This window comes from Podarcis pityusensis (genome assembly GCF_964106645.2).
Source record: "Podarcis pityusensis genome assembly, chromosome: 3".
Taxonomy (NCBI): domain Eukaryota; kingdom Metazoa; phylum Chordata; class Lepidosauria; order Squamata; family Lacertidae; genus Podarcis; species Podarcis pityusensis.
The window spans coordinates 82,495,297-82,515,731 of NC_138026.1; the positions used below are offsets into that span (position 1 = coordinate 82,495,297).

Sequence of the window (20,435 nt, forward strand, 5' to 3'; positions counted from 1 at the left end):
ACGGGACAGGACTCCAAGTGTGGTTGTATCATAGCTTTGAAAATGGCATTATGACATGGGCAGATTTATTTTCAATTCCTTTCTTAATTCTCTCTAGCACAGAATTTAGCAAGGTGTCTTTCCTGGCCAGTCACATGTAAGCATATATGTGAAGTTGCAATGTTTTGCCCCAAATGTGCCTTATACTTGCTTACATGATTCACATTTGCCATTTCAATGCAAATTTGTTATTGATCCTTGATTGTTTTTCCAACCATCTCTGTGGCAAACTACCATCCGCTGTATAGCTAATGAGCATCTCAGAACTCATGCTATCTATGGATGATAGTGAAGTGCACATTTTTTTGCTTCAAATGACACAACAGCCTCTCATGTGGAATAATAGCAGAGGCTATTCTACAATATTAGATAACCATGAACCGCTCAATCAGCCTTTGCTCAACCTGAAAAAGGAGAAACAGCAGAGATAAGTGCCTTTACCAGGGACTTTATGCAGCCTATGACAAGTTCAGGCTCGAAGATTTACAGGCAGCTCCTGTTTTGGACGCAACCAATACGTGCATGATCATGCACAACTGCACATATCCTGAACCCAGAAGTAACCCAGAAACGTCATAACGACATCACTGAAATATCACTAAAAGGGAGGAACTGGGGGTGGGGGGGCCTTTATGCAGGCTTTTCCAATGGGTTTCCGATTTCATATAATTTCATGCAAGCACGCAATGACCCGGAATGAAATCCCTGCATAAATGGGGAGTTGCCTGTACTACCAAGTCCAAGTTATGTTGGTAGCTTCTTGCACAATCTGGAATGCAGAAGGAATCTTCATCCTGTTGCACTTGTACATTTAAGGTTTTTAAGAACCCACTAAAAATTGAAATACCTAGTAAAGGCCACAGTAATTGAACCACCTGCTGAGCAAAACTCCCACTGTAGCTAGCATGTCTACTACAGAGCATGCTGTTTGGAGATCTTAAAGCCTTCTATCATAAGGTTGGGGTACACAATATCCCAAGATGTAAGAACATGCAGCAAACTCCACACCTTGCAGGTTTTGTCTAATTTTGCACATGTATGCCCATACTGACAGAACATGCATGTGTATATCCTTCCATTCCACTTTCTTCACCAACTAGCCTGACATAAGATTTTTCACACATGGTACAAACACATCAAAGAAGTGCTTCTGAAATGCTTGAAAATCATAAACCTTGCTACAGCTCCTTACAATAGGGAGCCCTGTTTCCACCATCCAAAGAAACTAAATGCCGCATCAGAAAAAACCCTTACTGACCTCACACTTTCCCCACAATAAACCAACTGCCAAATTTGCATCCCATTCAGCCAACATATTGTGGGGCTTTGGTGCAACCTTTTTTGCCAGAGAGCTCAAATTGGTATCAGTAACTGATGTACCCTTTTCTCATTTAATCCCTACAACACCCCTGTGAGGTAGGTTAGGCAGAGAAGCAGTGACTGGCCCCAAGTCACCCGGTGAGCTTCATGGCCATGTGGGAATTTGAACCCAGGTCCTAGTGCGACACTCTAACCACTACACCACTACTGGCCTCCATGAAAGATGGGTGAGTGGGCACAGAGAAACAGGGAGGAGGCCCTTGCCATTTGAATGAAATTGCCTTCAGCGGGTGAGGATATTAATATCACTCTATTTTACAGGACTGTTGTAAGTATTTCTCAGACAATGTATGTGATGTGCTTTGAAAAATGTTCACACATACTGAGTCAACATTCCAAAACAAAGCTGTTTTACATGCGGGACACATCAATTCTATATTGGTTAAAGATAACTAACAGACATCACACAAATCTCTAATAATTTCCTTCTCAAAAGGGTAGTACTTGGGAGAGCAACTACCAGATCACATCCTCTCTCCTTTCCTATTCCCATATGGAGCAAGGAGGCACATACACAACTCATGTTCTGCTGGGACCAAAACCATAATATTATCATGGCACCAAGCACCTGTACATCCTGTAGGCAAGCCTGACCCAAGCTAACAGTTGTCAAAGGAAGCTCTCCTGTTAGCCCCTTCCCGCCTAGCACTAACCAGGGCTTTGTTTCTTCAAAAGAAAGACCCCGCCAGCTTAGACAAGCTAGAAAGCCTCCCCGCAACCCCCAGGTTGCGAGTGCGCGCTGACAATAATCACTCAAGGCAAAGGCGCTCTGCATATGCTCAGAGGCACACTCCTCTTCCACAGTTCCGAGGCTAAACCGATGGGGAAGCACGGAGAAGAGAGAGATGGGGGGAAGGAGGGAGGAGAGAAGAACAGCAGACAGGTCCGGGCGGGGAAGGGGAAGGGGAAGGAAGAGACGCGCGTGTGGAGATGTTTGCATAGAAGAGGCGGCGGCCCGGACGAGGCGAAAGGCGAAGGGAAAGCGGCCGGACGGTACCTGCAGCTCCGCCCGCTCCGCCTCCCACTCGGCTCTCTCGGCCTCGAAGCGGCCCCACTCGTGCTGCAGGAAGTGCAGGATGCCCGGGACGCTGTACTGAGCCCGCGCCGCAGAGGCCGGAGCCGGGACCGCCGAGGAGCCTCCGGCCGCCGCCGCTACGGCTGCAGCCGCCGCCGCCGCCGCCTCCCCCGGCTCCAGCCCTTGCCCGGCCCCGCCCGGAGGCGGCGGCAGCAGCAGCGCGTTGTTGTTGTTGTTGTTGCTGAAGAAGACCCCGGGCCCCGCCTGCTCGTCCATGGCCGGAGCCGTCGCCGCGGCCCGAGGCCGCCACGCAGTCCCCACCGCCGGGCAGCCCCTGGAGCCGCCGCCGCTGACGACGACGCCGACGACGCCCGCGCCCCGCTAGTCAGGCAGCCGCGTCTCAGTGGAAGCAGCAACAAACTGGGCGCGTCCTGCCCGCCGTCAGACGCCTGACAGCCGCCCCCGCCGGCTGCTACGGCGCCCGGCTAGGGACACGGCAGAGGGAGGGAAACGAGCGTTGAGAGGGCGGGCCCGGGGCATGCTGGGAAATGGAGTTCGTTTTGTTTCCCGTCCGGTTTTTGGAATCGAGAGCGAGGCTCCGAAGGCTATTCTATGCAAGTCGCTAGTCGCAAGTGGATTCTGTAACTGCCCTTCCGCACCGTTTTCTCTGCTCAGGATTAAATGGCTGCAAACAGGAGAGAGTTGACTGTGCATCGTTCGTGGTCAGGAAGAAAGGAAGATATGCTGGCGAAAGCCCCGTCCCAAAATATCACTTAAAAGCTCTGAAGTTTCCTTGAGGACTGAACATGCTACTTCTGAATAGTCTACGGTCGGGTGCACTGGGATTTTAGATATTTAAAATGCAAATATCTGTTAAAAGGGGGGGGGGGGGCTACACGTGCACTAGCATCTTACAAAAGTAATTATGCAGACGCTTGTATTTGATCCATGTTTACACAACCTATCGATACTCTAGGAGCCTCTTTGAAGCTAAAATCAGGGCTTGTCCTATTAGGCAAAAAAGAGGCGACTGCTACAAGCGATGTTTGGAGCCGGCGTGGTGTTGATGGGAGCAGAGGCAAAGGACACGAGGTCTCCCCTTTCCAGTACAGTATCTGATCAAACTGGGAATTGACTCATTCTGCACCACTGGCAATAGCGGAAACAGCGTCCTTCACTGCCGGTGAAGGACTGGCCACTTAGCTGCGCGCACACCTTTGTCCTTCATAAGCTCGCCCCTGGTCCCAGCACTTGACTCCCTGAGGCAGCTGCTTCTGCTTCTGTCCAATGGAGACATTGTTTGATTATTGATTCCTCTCTTCCCCTAGATAAACAGAAGACATTTATTGCCAAGTCTATAAATGATGCCTATGCTTTGTTGTGTTTACATCCACCTTTCCTCTTTTTTTTTTTAATGATATTTATTAAAGTTTCAGATAAAAAGAGACACATCAATAAGAAAAGAATTTGAAAGTAAAAAGAAAAATACACAATACAAAATACAGAAAGAAAACAACAGAAAAAAACAGTTAAAAACAATTCCATCTTTTCATCACTACTTTTGAATTTACTTATTTTCTGGACCTCCTCATACCTCCCTCTTTTGTATTCCAATTCAGTTTGTCCAGCAATTCCTTTCCCTCCTTTTTAATCCCAATCCTTAATCTTAATATAACATTAAATTTTTATCTATTAATAGCCAATTTTCCATTCTTTTAACCTTTTTAATCCTAATCCTTAATCTTGATCTGTATTTAACTTTTGAGCCTGTACAGCTAGAAACCACTTAATTTCAATCCATCACTCTAACATTCTTTAATTTTGCAATATTTCTGTAGGTAATCTTTAAATTTCTTCCAATCTTCTTCCACCGACTCTTCTCCCTGGTCACGGATTCTGCCAGTCATTTCCGCCAATTCCATATAGTCCATCAGTTTCATCTGCCATTACATCCACCTTTCCTCTAAGCTCAAGGTGGCCTTCATGATTCTCCTTCTTGGCTCTTCCTCATTTTCTCCTCAGAAAACAACCCTGTGAGGTGAGTTAAGCTAAGACTGGGCCAAGGTCACCCAATGAACTTCCTGACTGAGTAGGGTTTTGCATTTTGGTCTCCTAGTCCAACACTCTAACCACTAAACCACAGCCTGACAAGGATAACCCTTCACAATGCAGCCCAATCCAGACGCTTTACTGAAAACCTTCACTAGTTACCGTATTTTTTGCTCTATAAGACGCACCAGACCACAAGACGCACCTAGTTTTTGGAGGAGGAAAACAAGAAAAAAAATATTCTGAATCTCAGAAGCCAGAACAGCAAGAGGGATCGCTGCGCAGTGAAAGCAACAATCCCTCTTGCTGTTCTGGCTTCTAGGATAGCTGCGCAGCCTGCATTCGCTCCATAAGACACACACACATTTGCCCTTACTTTTTAGGAGGGAAAAAGTGAGTCTTATAGAGCAAAAAATACGGTATTTGTTCATTTCTTTGACTAAGAGAAGGTCTGGAGAACTAATCCTATGCAGAATTTCACATTCTTCTTTGATTAGATCAGCCACCCTTCAGGTTGTGGGTTAGTTCTTTATAGAACAGCTGTGAGATATTCTTATGGTATTTTTATTTCTTTTGTTCCTCTATATTGATTTCCTGGATTCGTCTCCTCCTCCACAGTACTGAGCTCCTCCTGCAGTACTGAGCTCAAAGCAGTTTCAAAGCATCTAATATTTGTTTGTGTAATTTAAACCTTGTTTTCAAGAAATACTACATTTTTAAAAAACTTGGTTGTATTCATAACAGCTATTCTGGTTTGCTTATCCTTTGTGTACTACCAGATATGAAGACATTTTAAAAGTGTGCAAACTACATTTTAACTCCTTCTGCACTCCAGTGCAACTATTCAGAGTTCAGGATTCAAATTCCTGAAACAGCCAGGCTCGCTTCTCGATGTGATAGTGGCCTTCTAGCTAAGCATTGTTAAGGTAACAAAGGATGTGGCTCTGTGCCTTTCTTTTAGCAGTGCCTTTTTTTCAGCAGAGACTACTGCTCTGGAGCTCAGCTGAAGAAAAAGAAGAGACTTCCAGGGAGTAATTGGTTAGACACCCGCATTCGTTTGCCTCCTTTATTTTAAAATTTGATCCTTCACCATTTATATTGGGCATATTTGAGTTGAAATAGACTTCCCGCTGGATTGGACCACAGAGGTTTTGGGTCAGGAATATCTAACTCTAGAATCTAGAGACTAAGATTAAAGATGACCATGCAACACTATTCCTGAAGATCCCAACTAGTTGCATATTATGGTGCAATCATTGTTAAACTGACCTGATTTTTGTGCCAACAAAGACACAGTTTAAGTCAGCCTCTCCTAGGCATCCAGTCCCACTTTATAGGGTGGTTTTACTGAGATAAGTGGAAAACTGGTATTACTAGACTAAAAACAAACAAAAAACTACAGCCTAAAAGTTTAAAACAAAATTAACTTCAAAGAGTTGCAATTATTATGTAATGATCACTTATTAAGAAAATATATGTTTACTGTCACAGTTGGTTTGCTTAAGTACTGCAGTATGTGCTTTGCTGTCACAATTAGAGCTCTGACAAGCAGAGATTTTCAAGTAGGATGGGGTGTTCATAAGCCTCAAGCCCTGCCCCCCATCCTACTTGAAGGAAGCTTGGTTAGGAAGCTTGCAGAGTTGGAATAATGTCTCATAATCAGAAGGAACAGACCAAAGCTATACACCAGAGATGGTGAAGGGCAGCGGATTACGCCTACCACTGTCATGAACCAGTCTCCTTCCAATAAACTATTTTGGTATCAGGAGTTGCTGTGACAACCATATCCAGTCTTCTGTCTCCTACACGCATTCTTTGTGCAGTTTGGATGCAATTCTATGCATATAAAAAAAAAACCCTGCCAGCTGGCTTTTATACAAGCACTGTTTGCATCCATCTCTTATCTTCATTGTGGGTCACAATAGTTCACATTTCTCATAGAACACTTTCAGTATGTTTAAAGTATGAAAATAGATTATCAGGCTAGTTGGGTAATAACAATTTCATTTTTGAAATTGTCAGGGATCCGTAAGTTTTGAGAATCATTAAAAATATATATATGATCTAAAACAGGCTGGACAAGATATATATATATATATCTTGTCCAGCCTGTTTTAGTTATAAAGATCATCTAGTAACTCCCACACTATTACTGCAAACAGTTCAGGAATCTATGACAACAAAACAGCCCTACCTTTCAGAAAAATCCATAACTTAGAGAACTGATCTTACGTAATGTGCGAGGCCCGCAGACATTTCTCAACCAGAAGCATGAAAATGTTTCTAAGATCAAACTAGATTGTGGAAAGCTCAGACAGCAGGGGCTTAGTGTTAGCAGAGAATGAACACCATCCACTGCCCATTCACTTCATGGTCCTGTACTAGCTTTACCAGAGGAAAGCAAGGCTCCTTTGTGAAGCAGAAGATTCTGTTGTTCAATGAAATTGTTTCAGTTGCTGGTCCTTTTTTTAACAGAAGACATAGAAGTATTATGAAAATCAAGTTTATCTCCTTATAGAAAATGCTTTCTGTACTAGATAACAAGCTGCTAGTGTGGACTGTGTTTGTGTCATATAATTGGCAATAAACGTGCTGCCTAAGAGTACACCTCTTTTAGTAAAGAACCAAATAATATGGGAAAAAAGAAACATAGGGTCTTGGCCTCTTGTTTGTCTTTCCATGGGTCATCTTGGTCTATAGTAGTCTTGACAGGAACATTTGGCAAAAAGAAGTGCAATTCTGTCACATTTTTGTTCTATTGAGTATTTTTCACAATGGAGTTTTGATTGCAATGTTGTGTGTATTTTTTGTAAATTATATCCACACATTATGTCTGTTACAAAGAGGTATCTATCCACCATAGCATGCATCTGACAAACTGGATTTTAGGTAAATGCAATATTATGCTACAATAAATGTGTTGGTCTTAAAATATACCAAAGATGTCTTCTTGTTTTTGTTGTAGCAAGACAAATATGGCTATCCCTGTCGAATCTGGCTATAGCCAGTGGTTCTTTTTTTTTTTTTTTTTTCATGACATAACAGGCTTGACATATTGTGTATGTGCATGTTTAGTACAAAAATGTGTTACCGCATCTGACATTACTAGATAAATACTAATGTACACAAATTTCCTACTCTCCCCCTCAGGGAAGGCACTTCCTGTTTTGCTGCTTGACCCTGCTGATGCCCCACTGCCACCCCACAAGCCTCCCTTACCTGTGCTGCTGGAAACCAGTGCTGCTTTTCTGCTAGCAGTGGAGCATTCAAAGCGACTGCCACACCTGGCCTTATGGGCAGGCCTGCCCTTTCCCCCCCTCACATCAGTGAATTTGCCCAGGGAAAATAAATATATACCCAGCTTTTATAACCACACACTGAACCTGATATTTCTAAAAGTCTAAAAATATAGGCCACCAAGTAACACACAAAACACTTTGTTACAGGAGATAGTTTAACACAGACTCAGATGCATGATCAAACTTATTCCATTTCATAAAAATCTATGTACATATAGATAATATTACGTCCCTTAAAATGCACAGATTTCAAGTTATAACACACACCTAGGAACATAAACCCCTAGTGGATAGCCACAGACAAACAATGCAAAAATACAGAGTGCTATTCAGCAACACAAAAGGAATGATATATTGCATGGTGATCGATTTTATGATTGGTTCCAATAAGAATAAATCAGAAAAAGCTAGTTTTAAGTTTAATTGTTGGAGTGGAATGTACTGTGGGTGGTGGTTGCCTGGCAGCTGCCTTTGCTTTGCTCGCCTGGCTTGCTCGCACTGCAGTTTCCAGCCGTATTTTCAATTCAGGGGCTGCTCCCATGACTGTCTTGAATGCATGAGGATAAAGGGGTCCAATGCGTGTTAGGTCTTGGAGGGCAAACTCATGAAGTTCTTTTGAGACCACAGATGCAGAAGAGAAAGCATTCTCATTCAGTAAATAAGAAATAAGGGTGGGAACAAGAAGCGCAAGCAGTGGGACTCCTAAGGAGAAGAAGAAGAAAAAAGAACAATTTAAAATTATAGACTTGAACTCAGAGCATCATGTTCACTTATTTCTGTTAAAGAATAAAAACTCCAAAATCTCAATCCATTTCTGACTAATACAAATCCAAAAAGGAAAGCCGAAGAACTATTTTTAGGACCGCCTCGCAACTCCACACTGTGCTCAGTTCCAGAACAGCCAAATGTTTCCCTAAGGTACTGTGTTACCATGGGGGCAGATATAGGATAAAACTACATTTAGCAATATATAACCTGCAGAAGAACAGGTGGCATTTATTATATCTTCTTTTTGATTCTGTTGAATTATCATAGCATATCACAAAGCATGTAACCCGCACTATTACAGATTTGTTTGCTGCGTGCACTCTGAAGCACAAGTGAACCATCTGCATGTGCAGACCGCCTTTGCTCCTTTTCAGTGAAAGAGCCATCTTGGTTTTTAAAAATCAATAATGCAACATCCGCTTCACCAATTGAAACAAATAGGTTAGCTTTTTAGAGTGTGAGAGTTCCATGCCTATTACAGATTCAGACTAGGGTGATTGGGATATATTGAAATGTATCTCCCGGGACCAGAAAAGGGAGGAAAGTGAATTTTACAACCCTCCCCCATTTCTCCTGCAGCTGCCTGTGCTTCCTCCTACACTGCTTCTAAGAGTTAGTCAAATCTTCTGGAGCCGGTATTTCTTGGCAGAGGTGGAGACACACAGTGGGAAAGGGGAGCAGCTATTTTTTGCTGACTCACTCTTCCACTCATGGAAGCCTTTACTGGATCAAATAACCTTCTGTGATTGAAGGGACACAATTGGATACAGTCCATAATCTATAAATTCATAATTTCCAAAAACTACTTTTGGGAAATGCCACATTCTAGGGTAGGTAAAGGTAAAGGGACCCCTGACCACTAGGTCCAGTCGTGACCGACTCTGAGGTTGCGGCGCTCATCTCGCTTTATTGGCCGAGGGAGCCGGCGTGCAGCTTCTGGGTCATGTGGCCAGCATGACTAAGCCGCTTCTGGCGAACCAGAGCAGCGCACGGAAACGCCGTTTACCATCCCGCCGGGAACTGCTAGGTTCCCACCGGGAACTGCTAGGTTGGCAGGAGCAGGGACCTTCTGATCGGCAAGTCCTAGGCTCTGTGGTTTAACAAACAGCGCCACCCGTGTCCCTCCATTCTAGGGTAGTGTGTTCCAAACCTGGGAGCATTTATTTTTCTTCATTAAAATTGAAGGTGATGTTGCTTTTGGGAGTCCACTAGATCTGTTAGCAGTGACATTGAACTAGGAAACTACAGCCTATCTTCAAAGCATTAATGACATGATTAGCAATCATGCTGTATGGTATTTAAAATTAAATACCAGGTGTAGGTTTAATCCTTCTCTCCCCAGCCACCGTCTATGAAACCATTCCTCCCACTGTGACAATTAGCTTTAGAAAAAGAACTATTACAGGTACTGTACAATTTGAGAATTATTATTCAAGCTACTTACTATTCTGTTCTTCTCCAAGAGCTACCAGTGTTTCAAGAACTTTGATTCCTTCCTGGACTGCTAAAAGTTCCATTTTGTTGTTTGGGCGGTTGATCTCCACACTTTTCAGTTTCTCAACCATTATTGGTGCCAGCGAATGGATATAGGGGGTTGAGAGGGCTCGATTGGTGTGTTGGAATACAGAAAGCAGAAGCTGGTAGCATTTGGCTTGAACCTAATCACAATAAAAAAAGATTGCTGTGCTAGTTTAGGGTTGGTAGTGAAACCATCACAATGTTAATAACGGTTCATGAAAGAAAAGTGAAAACAAGGCAATTCAAATGGACAAGAAATACTGTTACTTGGTAATTATGTTCTAGGTCATTTCATCTGTTTAATAAACAGTATCTGTCATGGTACAAACTCTGGAACTACACAGAGTGCAAATAATTTGGGATAATTGATTTTGTTCCATATTTGAAAATCACAATTCAAGACATGGTAAAACTTCATTTACTACTGAGGAATCAGTTAGTAACACGGCAAGTTTTTTTAATTAACAGAGGTATATAGTAGATGAATAGTAGATTAGCTAAAATGTCTTTTTAAAGTTCTGAATTATTTCCTATTCCGACTAAATTTTTCTCTGTGTTTATTATAAATGGTATCATCAACTGCTAATGTTCCTAGATCACTATTGGCAGGTTTATGTTCAGGAAGGCTTCCCTGGCACCTTCGTTGTATATATTTAGGCACCAGGCAAAAAAACAAACATTCTTCTTTTCCCAGGTTTTTGGCTAATTAAACAATCTATGGCCTTTTAAAATGTGTGGGGAGGCGGTACTGTTTTTGTCTGTTACTATTTCTTTGTTAAGTATTTTTGTGTTTTTATATTGTAAATATGGGATGCGGGTGGCACTGTGGGTTAAACCACAGAGCCTAGGGCTTGCCGATCAGAAGGTTGGCAGTTCGAATCCCTGTGACGGGGTGAGCTCCCATTGCTCGGTCCCTGCTCCTGCCAACCTAGCAGTTTGAAAGCACGTCAAAGTGCAAGTAGATAAATAGGTACCGCTCCGGCGGGAAGGCAAACAGCGTTTCCGTGCGCTGCTCTGGTTCGCCAGAAGCAGCTTAGTCATGCTGGCCACATGATCCGGAAGCTGTACGCCGGCTCCCTTGGCCAATAAAGCGAGATGAGCGCCGCAATCCCAGAGTCGGTCACGACTGGACCTAATGGTCAGGGGTCCCTTTACCTTTTATATTGTAAATAGCCCACATTTATTACCTATTTGAGGTCCTGTATCACTTATTTACTATTAAAAAGCTGTAAGAAAGCACTGCTAGTATAAAGTGAATCCCTGTCTTTTTGAGTAAGATGGTAGCTTTGGTTTGTTAAAATGTTACACCACATTAACCAATCTTGAACCGGAGGTCAAAATAGAAAGGTTTTTTATGTTGATATATGGCTATATGTAGGTTAAGTTGTGTAAATGAAGTCCCACTTGCGAACATCTTACATGCACAGGAGAATTAGAGTACATGTAGGGTTTTTTTAACCGCACAAATGGTAGCTTTAGGGAGAGTAAACTTTTAATAAATGCTGGGTCATTGGGGCGAAAATGGAATACTCACCCAAGGATCAGATGAGTTCAGTGCCATTTTGAATCTATTCATGCAGCCATTCTGTAATGACTGCACTCCAATTATTTCTGTGCTTGCAGACCAAAGGAAGAGTGCAATAGCTGTAAGCATGCTGACTTCATCCAGAATAGGCCTGGAGGCCTCTGAAAAAAATCCAGTGAAAACAGGATGAGAGCTTATACTAAAACGGTTTTGAAACAGGCAAAATGAAACTGCTCAGTTACAAAGTAAGAAAATACTGGAAAATAAACATAATATTTCTGATTTAAATAATAATAATGTTTTATTGCACAACCCTTTCAGCCCAGGTTTTTTGTGGTAAAAACCACCACCACCCTATGATATAACATGGAAGATTTTCTGATCCCCATGAGATTTTAAAAACTACATTCCACAGATATAGGCAACATACAGAATGACTCACAATAACGTAATTGTTAAAAATATTGATATATTTAATAATACAGTATACCTCTGTTTGTTCTGCTTTTTTATTGTTATTAAAAATATGCAACACACTTTTATTTTGTCAAATTAGTCCCCTTTTGTTAATAAAAGAACTGAATTGCTCATGCATTCTAATACTCTTGCCATATATGAAGAAGTTCAAACTCAACAAACATGGTTTTTTTATGGCATTAAAGGAGGATGCTGGACTCTACAAAGAAGCACTAATACGCCAAAGAAGATTTGGACACCCCCATATGCATCCTTAATTCATTTCTCTTTCAATTTTATAGATCTAACAGAAATAGCAATATGATTATTGAAATAAGTACACCAGTTTTGGTTCCTATGAGAACAGTCCCTTTTGCTTATTTTTTTAGTAGCTGTGTTTGTATGCAAATTACCTGGCTGAGGGTATTCCAAAATTGAGGCCAAGGTACTGCGGATAAGATTTGTCCACTGTTTGTGTATTTCTTCATTCATTGTCATTGGAAGAGTTACAATACTTTTCAATCCTTGAAGTGCTGCGGAGACTGGCAGGGGGACATGGTTTCCTGTTGTTTTCACTGCAGTATCTTTTAACACTTGAGTTATTAGAAACAGGACTGTGGGCAAAATTGTCATGCATCCTGAAAGATAAAAAACATATTTTCTTGCACATGAGTGTAAGAACAAAATGCTACACCATAGGCATGATCCATAGTTCTATATTCTATGTAGTGTTTCACATGAGCAAGTATTATCTGCTGGGCAGTACCCACTGTTACACACGAAGCATATCGGAGTCATATAACAGAAAAGCCACTGTAGGCACACAGCTATCCATGCACTCCAGAACCACTGGGTTTTGTTTGTGTGTCCATCCCACTCCACGTGTTAAAATACAACATTGCACATGATGCTTCAAATCTGTCCTGGCGCCTTGACTACCATTGTGGAATAAAAGGGAAAGAGGCTCATATCAAACTATAGAAGTAAACATGATTACTATGTTCTACCTCTATTGTTGGAGGAAACATGCTTCTGAATACCAGTTGATGGGAATCGCAAGTGGAGAGACTGCTACTGCATTCAGCACCTGCTTGCAGGCTTCCTGTGGGACTTTTCTTATGCACTCTATTACTCTTTCACTTTCCTAGTGAAACTAAAGTATCATATATGTGTCATTTTGGAAGTAACTACGTCCTAACAGGGGACGTGGGTGGTGCTGTGGTCTAAACCACAGAGCCTAGGGCTTGCCGATCAGAAGGTTGGAGGTTCAAATCCCCGCGATGGGGTGAGCTCCCGTTGTTTGGTCCCAGCTCCTGCCCACCTAGCAGTTCGAAAGCACATCAAGTGCAAGTAGATAAATCGGTACCGCTCTGGCGGGAAGGTAAACGGTGTTTTTGTGTGCTGCTCTGCTTCTCCAGAAGCAGCTCAGTCCTGCTGGCCACATGAACCGGAAACTGTCTGCAGACAAACGCTGGCTCCCTCAGCCAGTAAAGCAAGATGAGCGCCGCAACCCCAGAGTCGTTCGCGACTGGACTTAACTGTCAGGGGTACCTTTACCTTTACATCCTAATAGCAGCCGTTCCTGATTGTGCATGGCTATAATGTTAAAAATGACTCAAAGCTGCCTATCATTTTTTCATTTACCAAATAAGTTCTGGGTTCCGTTTATTGAAATGAATGCGTACAGATTTCAAGAATGCTCTATTGAAGCAAATCTCTGAGGTTTAAAGGTACTCCATAAACTGACGTGCAGTTCGGGGATAACAAGTGCTAAAGGAATGGAAATTCTGTCCTTTCAAGGAACCACTGAGGGGCGGGGGATTATGCTGTGAATCGCCCTGAGATCTTTGGATGACGGGTGGTATACAAATTTAATAGATAATAGATGTTTTGGACTACAACTCACATCAGCCTCAGCCAACACAATGCTGATTGGGAAAGCCTGTTTTGCTTGTCTGTGCCACCATCATAAACATTTCTCCTAACACTTTCCACATTTTAAAAACAGGTTTCAACCTGTCATGCTTTCATTTCACTATCCAGGATACACTTTCTGCAAAACCTCTTAAAGAAAGATCTTTAAGAAAAATCTACTGCATTACCAGCTGGGGAACAGAGAGTGGGCAGGTCAGACAGAATTCCAATTGTGGCAGCTACAAGACGAGCACTTTCTTCTGGAAGCTGTTGGGTTCTGCTGGAGATATGACTCGGAGAATCTGACATTTTTGTGCTCAGATGTGGCATGTGTCGTACTAGGATAAACATTAGGAGCTCCATGGCAGCAAATACAAGAGATTTTCCTGGCACAAGACCCCCACTTTCTCCTCCTTCGCCCAACATGGTACTAGTGTCTTTTTCTTTTACATCTTCTTCATCTACAAAATAAGAACATAAAAGGCAGTATGTATTAAAAATGTGACTATCATATGGAATACACAGATGACAATGTAGAAAGGGATTCAAAATAATGCATAATAAATGCTGAAAGTATAAATATAGCTACATAGTATTACAACAATAAAACTGTTTAAAATATATACATTAATATTTAGTAACTAGACAGCCTCTGTTTACTGTTAGAAACTGTGGTACATACAGAATCAAAGGTGACACAAGTGCTTATGCTATCAGCGCCCTCTCCGATTGCATGGAGCCCGGACAGCCCCGTGGTTTTCCACGGATCTGAGGGCAATGAAACAATCGTTGAGATGGCTAGAGCGCCGGTGGTGGATGACCCATTCTGAAGCTGACCGGACACAGGCTAGAGCTCAATGTCGAGCCTACCAAGTGGCGATAGCGACGGTGAAGAAGACTTTCTTCACCGCCTCTATTGCATCTGCAGAAAACAGCAGCAGGAGACTTTTTCAGGTGGTCCGCAATTTAGCGGAACCACCTGCTACATCGGGGCCCAGTACGGGCCACATGATCTCCTGCAATGATTTTGCAAAGTTTTTTGCAGATAAAGTCGCTCAGATTCGGGAAGAGGTAGACGCCACTGTGGGAGCAGGGCCGGGGCGGGAGAGTGCTAGAGTCCTGCCTAGTCAAATTGCGTGGGATCAATTCCAATCTGTTACCTCCGAAGATGTGGACAGGCTGCTTGGACGAGTGAAACCAACCACCTGTCTCCTTGATCCTTGCCCATCTTGGCTTATAAAAGCTAGCTGGGAAGGGCTGAGCGATGGGCTTCGTGGGGTGGTGAATGCTTCCCTCCGTGAGGGAGCCTTCCCAGACCCGCTGAAAGAGGCGGTTATTAAACCGCTTCTTAAAAAACCATCTTTAGATGCGGCCACGATGGCCAACTATCGCCCAGTCTCAAATCTTCCATTCTTGGGCAAGGTGATTGAGCGAGTGGTTGCTGAACAACTCCAGGCACGCCTGGAAGAAGCGGACCATTTGGATCCCTTCCAGTCGGGATTCAGGCCTCATCACGGGACTGAAACTGCCTTGGAAGCACTGGTTGATGATCTCCGGCGGGCTAGGGACAAAGGTGAGAGCTATTTCCTAGTTCTGCTGGATCTCTCAGCGGCGTTTGATACCATCGACCATAACATCCTTCTGGACCGTCTTGAGGGGCTGGGAGCTGGGGCACTGTCATACAGTGGTTCTGCTCCTTCCTCCTGGGCCGTGTTCAGAAAGTGGGGGGGGGGGATGAGTGTTCAGGCCCCTGGGCTCTCACTTGTGGGGTGCCTCATGGTTCTGTCCTCTCCCCTATGCTTTTCAGCATCTACATGCAGCCGCTGGGAGAGATCATCAGGGGGTTTGGGCTAGGTGTTCATCAGTATGCGGATGATACCCAGCTCTACCTCTCTTTCAAATCAGAACCAGTGAAGGCGGTGACGGTCCTGTGTGAGTGTCTGGAGGCGGTTGGAGGATGGATGGCGGCTAACAGATTGAGATTGAATCCTGACAAGACAGAAGTACTGTTTCTGGGGGACAGGAGGCGGGCAGGTGTGGAGGATTCCCTGGTCCTGAATGGGGTAACTGTGCCCCTGAAGGACCAGGTGCGCAGCCTGGGAGTCATTTTGGACTCACAGCTGTCCATGGAGGCACAGGTTAAATCCGTGTCCAGGGCAGCTGTGTACCAGCTCCATCTGGTACGCAGGCTGAGACCCTATCTGCCTGCGGACTGCCTCGCCAGAGTGGTGCATGCTCTGGTTATCTCCTGCTTGGACTACTGCAATGCGCTCTACGTGGGGCTACCTTTGAAGGTGACCCGGAAACTACAACTAATCCAGAACGCAGCAGCCAGACTGGTGACTGGGAGCAGCCGCCGAGACCATATAACACCGGTCTTGAAAGACCTACATTGGCTCCCAGTACGTTTCCGAGCACAATTCAAAGTGTTGGTGCTGACCTTTAAAGCCCTAAACGGCCTCGGTCCAGTATACCTGAAGGAGCGTCTCCACCCCCATCGTTCTACCCGGACACTGAGGTCCAGCACCGAGGGCCTTCTGGCGGTTCCCTCACTGCGAGAAGCCAAGTTACAGGGAACCAGGCAGAGGGCCTTCTCGGTAGTGGCGCCCTCCCTGTGGAACGCCCTCCCACCAGATGTCAAAGAGAACAACAACTACCAGACTTTTAGAAGACATCTGAAGGCAGCCCTGTTTAGGGAAGCTATTAATGTTTGATGTATCACAGTATTTTAATATTCTTTTGGAAGCCACCCAGAGTGGCTGGGGAAGCCCAGCCAGATGGGCGGGGTATAAATAATAAATTATTTATTATTATTATTATTTATTATTATTATTATTATTAACAAGTGAAATAGTGTTAAAGCTGTTTCCTTTTACAAATGTAAGGAAATATAGAAATATTTTGATTCTCTTGTGTTATTGAAATGCATCAAAGTATACTAAATGATTCAACTTAGTTTAGGTTTGTTAAGTGTGCAAAATGAATATAAATAGGATGAAGAAAGATACAGTTTGAAATATCCCATCTTCACAAACAAAACTTTGTTCTAATAATCTTCATTATTTCTGAAACCCAAAATTAAGGTAACATATCTCACTCATAGTGTTTCTTTTTTCTTGTAGATGATCTTGAGCAGCTCTTACAATCTGCTGCACAACACCAGTTACTAGCAGTTGGACTGAAGGAGGATTGCAGGTCAAGAGGAGTCGATGCAGCACACTCAAAAGTTCAACACCAAGGAGCTAGCAAGAAAAAAAGTTTTTTTCAAAGTTGCATATGATCATAAGCTTTAATAATAAAGCTATCCTACTTTGCTGTAATCCCTTATGTCTCATTTAATCTACATCTGAAAGACTTACAGTGGTACCTCTGGTTACCTACTTAATTTGTTCCGGAAGTCAGTTCTTAACCTGAAACTGTTCTTAACCTGAAGCACCAGTTTAGCTAATGGGGCCTCCTGCTGCCGCCACGCCGCTGGAGCACAATTTCTGTTCTCATCCTGAAGCAAAGTTCTTAACCCAAGGTAATATTTCTGGGTTTGAAGAGTCTGTAACCTGAAGTGTATGTAACCTGAAGCCTATGTAACCCGAGGTACCACTGTATTCTGTGCATTCACCACTTTAAATAAAGCACTTACCAAATGCATAAACCAGATGCATGCAACCATATGCATCAACCTGGCCTCAACCAGAGCCAGGGCTTTTTCAGCTGTGGCTCCGATCTGGTGGAATGCTCTGTCACAAGAGACTGGGGCCCTGCGGGAATTGACATCTTTCTGCAGGACCTGCAAGACAGAGCTGTTCCACCAGGCCTTTGGCCAGGGCACAGCCTGACTCCCTCCTTTGGCAATCCTCACAGAACTCTAGCCTAATGGTTGCCATTAATTTGTTTTGAATTAATGAAATGATTTTAGAATGTTTTATCATTTTACTGTTGTTAGCCGCTCTGAGCCCAGCTTCGGCTGGGGAGGGCGGGATATAAATAAAATTTTATTATTTATTATTATTATTATCATTCAGCCAAAGTTAAGCATTTTTAATTCCGATATGCTTAACTCTCTCAGCTAACTTGATTAGTTTTTGCCCAAATGTTCATTAGGTTCACACCGCTGCACCTGTTTCAGTGTGTCTGAGCTGGCATTTATTGAATAAAAGGTTGAAAGTACAAATTTGGTTCTGTTTTTTCCTCATAATTAATATTTAAATTGAGAAAAATCAGGACAAAACATATTAGTCAATGTTAACCAATTTGTCAATTTCACAAACTTTTCCATTCCATGACCAATACATGAAACCTTCATTTAATTTGTTGTTCCAGCAATCTGCTTTACTTTTTGCATAATCAGATGGCTATCCTAGTTTGCAGTTATAGACTTCAGTGATAATACCTGATCCTCAGCAATGTGGGTTCTAGCACAAGGGGAATCCAATAAAGTGTGCAGAGCTTGTAAACAGGATGTAACATGTTCAACAGGCTCTTCTGGTCGTGGAGAGCAGAGAAACTGTATACTAACACCTGAAAAGCAAATTATTTTAGATTTTAGACGAAACAGAACAACAGTGACTAGTAAAGGGTTTACTGTATTTAAAAAACTATTATTGCATATTGCTGTGCATACATAAAACACTAGTTTTAATTGTTTTTACATGAGATGACTGTGCACCATACTACTGCAGCCATCAGCAAGTCAAGAGTCTCAGGCTGAAACACAAACACTTAGGCATCCTGAGTTCTGAAAGCTAGAATGCTTCTGTTTCTGGTGCTGTCACAAAGCTAGAGTCCATTAAAATAGGAAATATTGCTACCTGATGATATAAAGCACCACTACAGAATTCTGAAACAACAACACAACATATTACCCAAAATCAAATGCATTCGATCTTTGTTTATCTCTTGCAAAGGTTTGGTGGATGGTGGTGTTCCTGGTGCTGGGTTTAACATAATGGATGTGGCACGTTTCTGTGGATTCGGTATTGCTGCCGACACATCTTCTGTTGATTCAGAAGCATTAAATCCTGTACTATTCAACCACAGTGCAATTGCATGTAGAATTGGGGTCCATGAATTCCGGTAATGCAGTCTAGCTGTATCAATTGTCTCTGGAGTGTAAAATGCTCCACCTGTCAGGCAAAATATTACACTAGATTTCAGCATGACGATGGAGGCAGAAAGGAACTGAGTAAAAAGTGCATTATCATTTTAAATATTTTGCTAATATCAACTACATCTTAGAATTTCTGCTAACATGCCTCTGCCCAACTAGGCCCAAACTCACATGCTTATAGAATTCTTCACATGGTGGCTCACTATCAGTGAAGTCTATCATTCTGACCGTCCCACTGCCAGAAACATGGCATCCTGGGCTAGTTCATATATTACAAATCCATGAATTGTTCATTTATCACTCCATTTCAGAGATTATTGCAGGAACCAAATTTACTGAAGAACACTATGTTTGAGGTTATGTAGGACGATATGAACAATCTGTTTGATTTCATTCAGACATTCGATGTTACTATTTGATACTGCAAACATGAAAAAACAAACTCGAGACAGCTTCCTAACCATGGTCAGCGAAACCTTCCAACTCTGGCTCAAGTGCTCCAGAGCTAAGGAAATTAGGCTCATGCTTTGTGCATTGGGAATGTGCTGTTGTGTCTTTTCCTAGCAAAACAAGGATATGGACATTGTTCAGCCTTCCTAAACTTGGTCTTTTAAAGTTTCTACCCACATGTCAAAACTATTATAATAACTGTACTCTAAACTAAATTAACAGCTTACCGTCTGGAGGAAGTTGACTTGCAAATTCTGCTGGTAAAGTCAAAAGAGCATAATCTTTAAGTGCAGCTAACCAGAGGCGGCTGAGAGTGGGCAGCTCTGGTTGTACAAGTGTTATTAAACTGTCCGGTGGCAGTTCATCTACTGTGCTATAATCGTCGTCATCGTCATCATTCTTCACTGCTTTCTTCGGTTTAGTTTCTGCTTCTTTTTTAATTTTCATAGCTACAACATACACCTTTAGATAAAGATCCATGCAAAGTATTACAAGCATATACAGACAACACAAATAAAGCTTCTCTGTGTGCCATTAAGTGTCATTAATGTAACCCATCCTTAAAATATATGTTCCCTTAAATTCTAGGCTCTTTGCACTAATAAAACCCACACCTCTTAATACGGTCACCCAAATTGTATGTCAGAAAGATTAATTCTGCAGCACACTTTCAACCCCATTCTCAAACCCATAAGGTTTAACAAACCTTTTCTAAAAGTACTATATATCCTCAAGGTGTTGAAAAGTCATGATCAAGAGAACTTTTGTATGTTTCAAAGTCCCTGGACTGAGTTCACTTAACGAGTCCTGACTGGAAGCCCTGTGCAAGGACTTCTGCTTGCACAATAGGGCTTTCGCCCCTCTCCTCCCCACTGTATGCTTCCCATGGCTTGGGATGTTTGTGTTGGAAGAACCCCT

The 20,435-nt window shown here is 42.8% G+C and overlaps 2 protein-coding genes across 5 annotated transcripts in view; both read right to left on the reverse strand.

The window, feature by feature from the left end:
* Window positions 1-2,860, reverse strand: part of STRN (striatin) — a 53,503-nt gene extending 50,643 nt beyond the window's left edge. For 2 of the 4 annotated variants that reach the window (XR_013983601.1, XM_080997693.1), the window contains exon 1: window positions 2,417-2,860. Coding sequence is in view for 3 of the 4 variants with exons in the window: in XM_080997693.1 (XP_080853819.1) it covers window positions 2,417-2,710 (294 nt within the window). In the remaining variant the exon portion in view is untranslated. The remainder of the gene's footprint in view (window positions 1-2,416) is intronic. The other 2 variants (XM_080997695.1, XM_080997694.1) reach the window with 2 other exon arrangements.
* A 5,059-nt stretch (window positions 2,861-7,919) lies between these two features.
* HEATR5B (HEAT repeat containing 5B) overlaps window positions 7,920-20,435 on the reverse strand; it is a 47,533-nt gene continuing 35,017 nt past the window's right edge. The window contains exons 28-36 of the mRNA XM_080998462.1: window positions 19,745-19,979; window positions 18,823-19,083; window positions 18,351-18,478; window positions 17,061-17,205; window positions 14,152-14,424; window positions 12,463-12,687; window positions 11,603-11,754; window positions 9,995-10,208; window positions 7,920-8,484 (exon numbers count right to left, since the gene is read on the reverse strand). Coding sequence (XP_080854588.1) covers window positions 8,180-8,484; window positions 9,995-10,208; window positions 11,603-11,754; window positions 12,463-12,687; window positions 14,152-14,424; window positions 17,061-17,205; window positions 18,351-18,478; window positions 18,823-19,083; window positions 19,745-19,979 — 1,938 coding nt within the window. The 3' untranslated portion in view covers window positions 7,920-8,179. The remainder of the gene's footprint in view (window positions 8,485-9,994; window positions 10,209-11,602; window positions 11,755-12,462; window positions 12,688-14,151; window positions 14,425-17,060; window positions 17,206-18,350; window positions 18,479-18,822; window positions 19,084-19,744; window positions 19,980-20,435) is intronic.